A 12,439-nucleotide genomic window follows, 5' to 3' on the forward strand; every position below is an offset into this window, starting at 1 on the left:
GCTGAAAGGCAAAGAAAATTCAAAGAATTGTTGATGGAACCTTAAAATGAAATGAAAGAATGTGCTGTTTCAGAAAGGCACATCTGATCTCAAAACAGAAAGATACGCAGAGATAAGGCACTATAACGCAAAAAGAAAACAGAAGTGGCAATTTTAATTTCAATGTAGAAGTTTAGGCAAAAAAGTACTCAGAGATATGGAGAATATACATATAATAAAAGGAAATAATCAATTAAGAGATAACATTACCCAATTCAGCTCTATCAATCATAAAGCTAATTTCTTAACTCTCTCTCAATTGGTTCCAAATTCAGAGGGAGTGGTTGAGATGTTATTTCCTGGCCCTAAAACCCCAACAATAGAACAATCTCATTGTGTCATACAAACACCGAACTTTTAAAAAAGTATTACAATTTTTTCAATAGGCATTTTCAATACTCACATGGTTCAAAAATAGAAAATATACACAAGGATATAATCAGTGAAAATACCCCATCCCCACCTGTCTCCATTCCACCTGCCCAGTATCTTCCTGGACTCCTCACCACAGGTAAACACGGTTCTTCTGCATCCTTGCAAGTTTCTTTATATAAACGCAACTGTAAATATATTTTCTATTTTCCCCATTTTTACACAAAAGATAGCAACTATATATATACATTGCCCTGAACCTTATTTTTTTACCCAAAATAATATCCCTCTTCATCAAACTTTATTACTGAGTTTGCCAAACTTCACTCCAAAAATCTTTTGGCCAATCTGAAAACTCAAATCCGCTCTCACAGACAGGAATTTTATCTTTGAGAAGATATATAAGAATGGGCCGTGATCATCAAAAGCCATTCCCAGTGAGGGGACCCACCAATGTCCTGTGTGGTTCACAGAGAGAAAACACCTGTTTATCAACAATTTTTTTTTTTTTTTTCTTGCGTTATGCGGGCCTCTCACTGTTGCGGCCTCTCCCATTTGCGGAGCACAGGCTCCGGACGCGCAGGCTCAGCGGCCATGGCCCACGGGCCCAGCCGCTCCGCGGCACGCGGGATCCTCCCGAAACGGGGCACGAACCCGCGTCTCCTGCATCGGCAGGCGGACTCTCAAGCACTGCGCCACCAGGGAAGCCCTGTTTATCAACATTTTAAGAAAATAATAACTTTGTGTTCAAGATAAAAATAACATTGTTATAGTTACAATCTTATAACCCACAGAAGTACTGTGGACTAGACCCAACAATAATCCTCACTCCCAGCCCCAGCTCCTCCAACTATTGCTACACCTAAGCAAAGATTCTCATGCTATGGATGGTCATCGTAGACACAGATAGAAGTAGATTCAAGTGACAATCAGGAGGCAAAGATTCAGTAGGATATTCGTTGGGGTAAGGTGAATTAAGAATCCATCAAATGTGGTACATATATAAAATGGAATACTACTCAGCCATCAAAAAGAATGAAATAATGCCATCTGCAGCAACATGGATGCAACTAGAGATTATCATACTAAGTGAAGTAAGTCAGAAAGAGAAAGACAAATACCATACAATATTACTTATATGTGGAATCAAAATATGACATAAATGAACCTATCTACGAAGCAGAAACAGACTCACAGACATAAAGAACAGACCTGTGGTTGCCAAAGGGAGGGGGGTCGGGGGAGAGATGGATTAGGAGTTTGGGGTCAGCAGATGCAAACTATTATATATAGAATGGAAAAACAACAAGGTCCTACGGTATAGCACAGGGAACTATATTCAGTATCCTGTGATAAACCATAATGGAAAATAATATAAAAAAGAATGTATATATATGTATAACTGAGTCACTTTGCTGTAGAGCAGAAATTAACACAACATTGTAAATCAACTATACTTCAATAAAAAAAAAAAATCCATCAAAAATGCCTGTGCACCACACTAAAACCTGCACATGGATGAGTATAGCCACTTTATTCATAATTGCCAAAACTTGGAAGCAACCAAGAGGTCCTTGAGTAGGTGAATAGACAAATAAACCATGGTACATCCAGACAATGGAATATTATTCAGCACTGAGAAGAAATGAGCTATCAAGCCATGAAAAGGCATAGAGGAAACTTAACGCACATTACAAATTGAAAAAAGCCAATCTGAAAAGGCTATACACTGTATGAGTCCAACTATATGACATTCTGGAAAAGGCAAAACTATGAAGATAGTAAAAAGATCTGTGGCTTTGTGGTTGCCAGAAATTAGGGGGAAAGGAGGGATGAATAGGTGGAGCACAGATGATTTTTAGGGCAGTGAAACTATTCTGTACAATACTATAATGGTGGACACATGCCGTTATACATTTGTCCACATCCATAGAATGCACAGCACCCAGAGTGAACCCTAACGTAAACATGGACTGTATTTCTGTCTACCTACATTACTGCTGTAGGCATCCAAAGAGATCACATATGTAAAAAGATTCTGTTAAGTATAAAACACAATACAAATTAAATGTACTGTGAATATGGTACTGAGAGGCAGCTTAGAGCAGTGGTTACAAATCCTGGCTTCAGAATAAGGCTGCCTGAATTCAAATCCTGCCTCTACCATCTACTAGCCAGTGACCTTGAGCCAACTACCTTTCTCTCCCTTGCTTCAGTTTCCTCATGGGTAAAATTAGGCTAAAAGTATCTATCTCATTTTACTGGTGACAGGATTAAATGAGTTAATACATGGAAAGCACTTAGTACAGTGCCTGGTACATGATACTGTTCAATAAATGTCAGATGCTTGATAATATTATTATTGTGGTTTTGGCAATTATCAACCTAGCTGCAGCCCCACTACCTTGCCTGACCTGTTCCTTGGCGAACAGACTATTTGCCTCACCCGCTGTCCCGCAGCCCGCGCCTCTCGGTGCCAATCCTCCACCAGGGCCACCGCCTCCTCGCCGCTCTCAGGGTGGCGCGCCTGTACCCAGGCCTGGACCTCCCTGGGTAAGATAGTCAGGAACTGCTCCAGCACCAGCAACTCCAGTATCTGCTCTTTGAGGCGGATCTCCGGCCTCAGCCAGTGACAGCAGAGTGCCCAGAGCTGGCTGAAGGCCTCGTGGGGTCCCGCCGCATCCCTGTACCGGAACTGCCTGAAGCGCTGGCGGGAGGCCTCGGGGCCAGGGACAGGGTCATGGTCCTTCTCCCGGGGTTGGGAGTCTGGTCTCCACGAGTCCTCCTCCAACTTGACAATCAAGAGTTCTTCAGGCTCTGGTAGCGGGGAGGCCTGGGCCTGGGCTTCCAGGGCTACAGCCATGGTCTCTCCTGGATGCCTCCTTTCAGCTGGCCATCCTTGTCCAGTGTCTTCCTGCATCTGTAGTGTGTCCTCAAGGGGCTCCCGGGAGAGGAAATGCTCCCCCAGGCTCTGAAGGCAGAAAGACAAGGGACAGTGTGAGCAAGAGGACCAGCAGCCTCACCTTCCCCACTCCCCACACACCTTCCACTGCTCTGCATGGGGTGGGACTGCTAAGAAACTCCCTATCCCGTAAGCAGGAAGTTAGTCCACAATCTGCCACCAAACCAGCAGCCGGCACACCTTGGAGGAAGACAGCACAGTATTAAACCCTCTGCGACACCCTAAACGCCTGAGCTGGGCACCAAGGCTGCCAAGATTGGTCCCAGCCAAGCCCTCCTCCCTCTACATGTGTCCCAAGTCTGACCTTCCCTCAAGTTGCATTCCAAATGTCGCCCCCTCCATAAGGTCTTTCTTCCTGGGCCTTAAGCTTTCCTCTAAGAGTGCTCTCCTTGCAAAATCCCTCACTCTACACTCTCCCTTGGTCATCCCACCCATTTGCCATTTTTCACCATCTCTAAACTGATGACTCCCAAAACTCCAGCCGAGACCTGTCTCCAGACTCCAAAGTCCAACCACCTACAAGGCATTTCCACTTGACTCTTTCTTAGGCACCTCCAACTCAATGGGTCAAAAACTGAATTCATCATTTTCTCTTGAAAACCTTTCCCTCTTCTGGAGCTCTCCATCCAGTGAAGGCACCACCTTCCATCAAGGTACCCATGCCAGAAACGTGGTCATCATATTTTTCCAAATTTCCCACATCCATTCATCACCAAGCTGGGTCTTCTTGGCCTTCTCAGCATCTCCATCCCCAGCCAGTGTCACCTCCTTGTCCAAAAAAACATCATGCTTTCACTTGATCAGCCCCCTAACTCATGTCCCTGCCTTCACTCCCCTCACCCCAACCCCTGATTCATTCTTCACACAACCAGATGAGATCAAAATCTGACCATGTCACTTCCCTGCTAAACACCCTCCACTGACCTCCCATTGCCCTCAGGATAAAGGGCAAGCCTTGCCCAAGTCTCCACCTCATCTCTTGACCACGCTCCCACTTGGCAGGGTGTTTCAGGCACGGCTCGTGGCTCCTGCAACGGGCTGCCCTCTGAACCCTCCCACACGCCACCGTCTCCTTTGGGAACAGTCTCGTCCCTTTCTTCACGTAGCTGTTAGCTGAAATTGTACTTTTTCCAAGCAGCCCTCCCTGTGCCCTGAAACAAGATTCAATCCTCAGCCACATGCTCCCATGCCACCTTAGGTGTTCTCTACCATTACCCTCATCATACTTTATTGTAATTATCTTACCCACTAGATCATACGCTTCCCAAGGGACCTGGCACAACACTCAGCACACAGAGGAAGCACTCAATAAACAGCGAAATAATAGTCAACTGATAACGGTGATGGGTCATGAAGCAAGGATTATAATTAATCCCTTTCTAGATTAAAAAACAGAGAATGACCTTCTTGCTGATGTTAAAAGGAATTCTTTTATCCTCTTTATTTCCATCTCTGTGACACTTCCCATGTTCTACATTGTACTAGAGGGCTGTGTGTACACATGTGTGTCCCCAGAAAGATTACAGCCTCACTGAGGGCAAGGAATATAGCTCACTCTTTTTTTTCACACCCCTCCCCTCCGCCACCCCACAATAAGCAAGGTGCAGTAAACACAGGAGGCTCTCAGTAAATGCTTGTCGAGTGAACGCCTGGGGGTTGCTTCTTGTACACAATGAAGACTCTGAGAACACTCATGCTGGGTTATCTGGAAAAATGAGCTCTCTGCGTCACTCCCAGTAGATACAGATAACATTAAAAACACCCACTCACAGGAGGCTACTAGCTGCTTCCAAGTGGGAATGACACAGCTGAATTGAGAATGGAGGGAGGGTGATTTTTCGATTTTAGGCCATCTGACTGGACTGTCTGCAAACAGGCAAGGGTGATGAAAAATAAAGGCTTGTCCTAAGGACCTCCACACACATAGGGAGAGGCTAGGAACACAACTCATGACCACCTGGCAACTTCCTGCTTGTCCTTCAGCTACCAGCTCAATGTCACCTCACCTGTTAAGAGTTTCTTGTCATGCCCTTGTCATGCCCAGCTCCCATCCCCACTCTCCAAAAATCACCTCCCCTCATCCTGTGTGCCCAAAGCACTTGGCACGTACCTCTAACATAGGTGTTACCTGACACTATTGTAGTTACCTGTTCTTACATCTGACAGTCCCATTAGATTGTATTGCTAGAGCCACTACTGTATCTTACCCATTTCTGTATCCACAGTGCCCAATCCAGTGTCTGATAAATAGCAGGGCCATCGGAAATTTTGCCTTTTATTAAAATGGTAAATCGGATACATCAAAAGCCTAATGGGCTATGGAAGGTCCATAACTTACATTGAGCTAAAGAATTAACCTTTCATGAAATTTCTTTTTTAACCACACCTTAACCATGCACTAGTCCAAACACATTTGCATCACTGTCTCACATGAAGACTAATTCGCCAGTCATCTGCAGAGTCCCACTATGGACCCTTCACTGTACTGGGAGCTAAAGCGCCAACAGTGAGTAAGACAGTCTCCACCTTCATCAAAGTTACAGTCTAATGAGAGAGACAGTCAATAAAGCAAGCAAAGAGGTGTATGCTCCGGCACAGGGTGGACACTAACAAAAACAGGCAATTAGTAGCCCCACCAGGCCCAAAGAGTCTCAGATAATAGGTAATTTCTTCTGGGAACACTTGAAAGTTGCAAAGGTTAGTTTCAAATACAATCTGAAAGATTTTTCTGCTACTCTCTTAGACAAATATGAATAGCAGTCTAGCCACAGAGGGAGGTCAACACAGTCAGCAAAGCAGACTTCACACAGAGCTGACAGAGGAAAAATGGACAACGGCATTCCGCACCCTTCACTGTACTGGGAGCTAAAGCGCCAACAGTGAGTAAGACAGTCTCCACCTTCATCAAAGTTACAGTCTAATGAGAGAGACAGTCAATAAAGCAAGCAAAGAGGTGTATGCTCCGGCACAGGGTGGACACTAACAAAAACAGGCAATTAGTAGCCCCACCAGGCCCAAAGAGTCTCAGATAATAGGTAATTTCTTCTGGGAACACTTGAAAGTTGCAAAGGTTAGTTTCAAATACAATCTGAAAGATTTTTCTGCTACTCTCTTAGACAAATATGAATAGCAGTCTAGCCACAGAGGGAGGTCAACACAGTCAGCAAAGCAGACTTCACACAGAGCTGACAGAGGAAAAATGGACAACGGAATTCCTCAGTCCTGAGACTACCAGAAATATGGGGGCTCACTAGGATCAGCAACCTCAAAGAGTATCCATTTATTGAGTGCCCATGGGGTGCCAGGCTTGGTGCTAAGTGTTCTACATTCATGATCTCACTGAATCTTCCAGGCAAGCAGCTGAAGAGTCATTAGTGTTGAGCTGACTGACACTGATCTGTAACTTACACACACTAAATTACGTACAAGCACCAGAAAGAGAAGGAAAGGACATAATTTAAATAGTGCAGCCAGTTCCATTCACTATGTGTCTATTCCAGAGCACGTGGTGATGATACCCATGACTCTGCTGGTCCCCAGATTGATTCAGCTCCCCCCAGCCTCTTTCCACTGAGAGTGAGCAGAGTGTCTTTCATACATTGTGGTCACTAAACACAAGCCAACTCTTTAATCTAATGTTCAACCAATACACCCCAGCAGTGCTATTAGCTTATTAAAAGACGGCACGTTGGTTTCTAAATGGCTCCTAGCCAAAGGATTTTCAAGCTGTGATTTTTGGCTAAATGTGATTTTCACCTTCTGTGCTGACGTTAGAATATGATTAGCCCGTAAGGTATGACTTCACTATGTCCCCAATTCACATATAGGGAACTGAGCTTCTATGAAGAAGATTCATGTGAGGTTCCACAACCAGCACGTGGTAGAGTTGGGATCTAAGCCCAGTTTTCTCCAGTCATTTTTCTTAACCATCACACAAAGCCTCCTCTACGTTGGCCAGTATTCCAAACCCCTGAGAAGATGGTATGGAGAGTGCAAAGAACATGAAGGCAAGACTGAGCAGATCAGAGCTCCAGTTCCACTCCTGCCTTTTACCAGCTGTGTGACTTTATACAGGTCATGTAGCCTCGGCAGCTGCCTATCTAGACTGCAGCTAACAGCCAGACTCTACTCAGCAGCTGCCCCAGGCTCCTCAATTAGTAAGATGGAAACACAGCAAAGAAACAGGGAGACTAGAATCAATGGTTACAAATTTAAATGGCTATGGGTCAGGCAATGTAAATGAGTACACCAGTGGAGTGGGGACTACAGCCAACTACAGAGCACCAGGACGCACATTGGCCCAGTGTTCCCAGGCCTTCCAACTTTTCCCAGAGAAGCTAGAATTCTGCAATTCTAAATGTTGGCAACCAACTCAAAATTGTTTCAAACACCATAAGGATTAAATAGAGGATGATGGTAGGCTTCATTCAGCATGGGCCGTCACTTTGCCACCTTTCAGCTAAATGATCTCAAAGGTCTCTTCCAATAGCCAGGAAGACCTAGAAAGGGTACAGATTCCTCTCAGCAATGAGGGATCTGCCAGTAAAGCCAGGATCCCTTCATAAACCCAGGGAAGCTGAGGGGCATCCTGGCTTCTTGTGGATGTGGACATGGTTAGTGGGATGCCAGTGAACAGTGGGCTGGAAGAGAAGCTCTGCCCCAGTCCCATGGGAAAGGTCAAGACTAGTCTGTGACCTCCAAAAAGAAAGAAACTGGGAGTTCCCGAAGGCTATCAAGCTCACTTGGCTGACGGTCCAGGCTACTGCTTAAAGCAGCCTGACCTTACACTTAAGGGCGTAAACCAGGGAGAGCAAATAGGTTTCATTCAAGGCACCAACTTCAGTCAACTGTGCTAAGGATTCTGAATCCCATGTGAGTACGTGTTGTGACCAATGAGTTGTGACTTCCAGACACAGGAGGGGGAGTAGCAGCACACACTCCATGTATTTGCCACCCCCGGCTTAAACTCTCATAGGCACTGAATCAGCTTCCAGCAAAGACGGCCCTGACAGGCAGGAGAAGACTAAAGCTCACACACATGGAAATCCACTGGACGAAGCAGTTTTCAAGCCTGGTATAGCAAAGCTCACCCTGGATGGTCTTCATTCACGTATTCATCAAGCATTTACTGACTTATTTGATTTACATCAAGTACTTACTACTCTGGGCTGGGCAGTGGGGAAATGGAGGTGATGCAGAAACTGTTCCTGTCCTGGAGATGCACACAGTACAGTGGAAGAGACAAAAAAGGAAATAAGAAAACCCACAGATAATTATGATCAAATGTGGTAAATGTAATAAAAGTGGTCTGTGGGAGCTGGGGTGGGGGGTGACGTGAACAAAGTAACCTTTGAGTTGGTTCTAGAACAAAGAATGGTTCTCTTAGCAGAGAATGGGGGGTGGGGGAGTGTATTCTCAGCAGACAGAACAGCATGTATAATGGTGGAAAACCAAACAGCCTCCCCGAGATAGGGGGATAACCTTGACAACACGAAGATCAGGCTGGAAAGGGAGTTCCTTAAGGGTCTTCAATGTCAGGCTAAGGTGTTCAGACTTAATTCCATAGGGGATGGGAGTTAATGAAGCTTTTTAAGTAGAAGGCCAAATCTGATTTGGGTTCAATAGATCACGGTAGCTACAATGTGTTTCTCCAAACTGGGGAGGTGAAAAGGTGTAGGCTTCAGCAAAAACCCTGACAAAGAAATGTCTCAAGATACATTAAGGAAACTGAAAGATATGAATATTCCCGGATGTGGAAGAATGCAAGAGGAATCAGAGGGCGCCTGGTAAAGTGGATGTTGGTACCATTCACTTCCATCAGGCAGAAGGAAAGAGGTGCAGGTTTGGGGAGGAACACAACAGCCAGTCCCACCCACTGGGTTCCAGAGGTCAAGACCATTAAAGAAAGTGTACGGGGGTATCAACTCAGATGTTTGTTTTAGATGAGCAGGTGGGGGCTGGAACACTATTTTTAAGGTCCGGCTTCATGTTCAGGCCCACTCACCTTCACTTCTTGTAGGGCCCCAGAATCCTCTATCCTTCCCTATAAGGTCTCCAGACCCTTCCACCTTCAGAACCTCCCCCGGTCCCCTCACCTAACACACCCTTCTAAGAACCTCCACTCCCAGGGCCTTCTATCTCCCTCCTCATCCCCGACCCCTCTATGACCCTTTCCATCTCCGGACGCTTCATCCTCTGACCGCCCCTCACCCCCACCCCACATAAAAGCTTCTTTCTCCCCTCTCCCCTTCCCCGGCCGCCCGTGACACCACCAACTCCTAAGTCTCCAGCCTAGAGCCTTGAGTCTCAGCTGCCCCCGCCCCGCCACCCGGACTCACCCACCGAGACACCCACTTCACAACAGGGCGGAAGTGTTCCAGGGCTCGCGCAGGGAATGCTGGGACGCGGAGTCCGAGCGGCGCCACCCCGGGAATGGAGCGTCTGGGACTACAACTCCCAGAAAGTATAGCGGGAGCGCCGGTGGGCGGCACCCACCGCTTGCCTCCTTTCAGATGCCGTCAGCCAATAGATGCGTCATCTCCTCCGGGTCCCCGGCACCGGAACAAATAGGAACAGAGTCTAAGCGTGAGGGTGGGGCCTGTCGTGATCCCGGTCCTTTCCACAAGCTCCGGGGTAACATCACCGCCCAGTGGGAGGGCATTCAAGGAGAAGGGGCGGGGTGTATTGAAGGGGCGAAGCGAGAGCCCTAGGCCCTGGAGAAATCAAAGCAGAAACAGTAAGAAATAAGGGAGAGAGGGTGACTAGAGGTGACCAGACTGGTGGACGGGAGAGAGTTGAACAATTGTAGGTTCAATTTCCAGCTCACAGTTAAGCTGCGTAACTTTGGGTCAATTGAGAACCTCGCTTTCTTCACCTGTGAAGTGAGGATAATAATAGCATCCATGTCGCTGGGTTTTTGTGACGCTTACTGGGATAATACACCTAAAACATTAGCTCAGAACTTGGGTCCTAATAGCGAATATTAGCTATTATTATGTAAATCAGTTAGTATGGAACTTGGCACTTCCTGGGTGTTGGAAGAATGTTAATCGTTATTAGAATAATAATAATCACAACAATTTTAATATAAATGCAGTTGCTTTGTTCCGTTGTGAATACTTTGGAGTATGAGCAATCTAATAATGGGTTTGAGAATGTGGGTTTTGTAGTCAGAAACGGATTCAAATCCCAGCCAACGACTTAATAGCTGTGTGTCCTTGAACGAATTATTGCGTCTCTTTTGTCTTCAGTTTTTTCCTCGGTAAAATGCAGGTGATATAACAGAACCTACATTGCAGGGTATTGTGAAGATTAGATGAGATGATGCAGATAAAGCATGGTCTCTGAAGTCAAGGTGCTTGTGTTTGAAACGTCTTACTTTCAAATGCAGGATGTAGGCCTTTCCACTCACTAGTTGTGAAACCTTGGGCAAATTACTTAACCTCTTTATGCCTCAGTCTTCTTATCTATAAAATGGGAATTATAATAATGGCATCTACCTGCTAGGGTTTGTGAGAGGAATAAATGGGGGAAAATAGGTAAAGAGCTTGGTACGTGTCTGGCAGAAGGAGTTTAATAATCATTAGCTATTATTATTTTTACTAATAGTTATGAGATTTGGGGGAAATTGACAGTACCTAGCATATGGCAAGTGCTCAACACATGTTAGCTATTGTTAAAATTAAGGGAATTCTATATTTTAATTTTAAAGACCCAATTCAAAGCGCTTGTCCCCTGTGAAATATGTTCCAACTCATTGGTAGTAATAACTCAGTGAATGTAACAGCAACCTACAAGCACTCATTGTTGTTGAAACCTCACAACAACCCTATGAGGTGGGTATTATTATCCCCAATTTAAAAGGGGGAAATGAGGGCTTAGACAGGTGAAGTGACCTGCTTGAGATCAAGTAGCTAATATGAGCCAGGGCTGGGATTTGAACTTTGGGGCATATAACTCCAAAGGTTTCTTCTCGGCCCCATACCTGCATAAGGAAAAGATCACGGGTGGAGTGGGGTGCTGAGTGGGGAGAGAGATGGTGCAGCGGTGTGAGGTGCTAGGAGAACTGGAGACATTTAAGACTCAGAGCGTCAGGCTCTGAAGCTGGAAAGGCAGCTTTGCAGGGTCAGGTAAGAACGTCCTCTTCAGGTTCACCTGCCCTGAAGAGGAGGAATGGAGGTGAGGATGCACAGGGAGAGGACACCATTAGGACACAAGAGGGCGCCCCTCACCCTAAATCCAGCCTGGAATTTTTCCGTGCTTTCCCTTAGCCTCTAATTAATGCCTGGCATTTTACAGGAGAGGAAAACTAAGGCCCCAGGAGGCCAACCGCCCTGCCCTGTGTCATATAGAAATAAACAACAGAGCCTGAACTAGATCCCAGTTCTCTGCTCCAGCATCCACCAACATTTTTTTCTGTCCACAGTTGTCTATCAAGACCCTCTCTGCACTGGGCTAGCATTAGGCTCTAAGGATGCAGAGATGAATCAAACCTGGTCCCTATCCTCAGAGCCTGATCTCTAAACTTGCCCAATCGAGTTTCCTGTTAGTAAATTAGCAATGTTCCCTATTGCAAAAACATTTTTAAGCACACACGCCCAATATATGTGTATTTATCTACTTAAAAATTATATACATGTACGTATATAATTACATGAAAAGCTAACTTTTATTAAACATTTACAATGCAGTATTAGGTCCTGCTCACAGTACTTTATATGTATTAAGTCATTTAGCCTCTCAAAGTCCTTTGAGAGAGGGTCTAATACTATTCCATATTACTAAAGCCATATGGCTAAAAAGCAGGCAGTCTAGCTTCAGAATAAAGTGAGATTAGAAACAAAATAGAAATATAAGTTTTAACACTTTCTTCCTAAACTCCAGTGGCTCATCTTGTGCACCCGCCTTTGAAAACCACTGCTCAGGAGTCTCCCAGGGGCTTTCCTGATAGCACAGTGGTTTAAAATCCGCCTGCCAGTGCAGGGGACACAGGTTCATGCCCTTGTCTGGGAAGATCCCACATGCTGCAGAGCAACTAAGCCCATGCACCACAACTACTGAGCCTGC

General features: G+C 45.6%; 1 protein-coding gene across 2 annotated transcripts in view; it reads right to left on the reverse strand.

Moving 5' to 3' along the window:
* ZSCAN20 (zinc finger and SCAN domain containing 20) overlaps positions 1-9,752 on the reverse strand; it is a 23,261-nt gene extending 13,509 nt beyond the window's left edge. Inside the window, exons 1-2 of one of the 2 annotated variants that reach the window (XM_007453854.1) lie at positions 9,716-9,752; positions 2,858-3,382 (exon numbers count right to left, since the gene is read on the reverse strand). In XM_007453854.1, the coding sequence (XP_007453916.1) occupies positions 2,858-3,331 (474 nt within the window). In that variant the 5' untranslated portion in view covers positions 3,332-3,382; positions 9,716-9,752. Of the gene's footprint in view, positions 1-2,857; positions 3,383-9,711 lie in introns of both variants that reach the window. The other variant, XM_007453855.1, reaches the window with a different exon arrangement.
* Positions 9,753-12,439: the final 2,687 nt, after the last annotated feature.

Source organism: Lipotes vexillifer, unplaced genomic scaffold (genome assembly GCF_000442215.2).
Source record: "Lipotes vexillifer unplaced genomic scaffold, Lipotes_vexillifer_v1.1 scaffold213, whole genome shotgun sequence".
Lineage (NCBI taxonomy): Eukaryota > Metazoa > Chordata > Mammalia > Artiodactyla > Lipotidae > Lipotes > Lipotes vexillifer.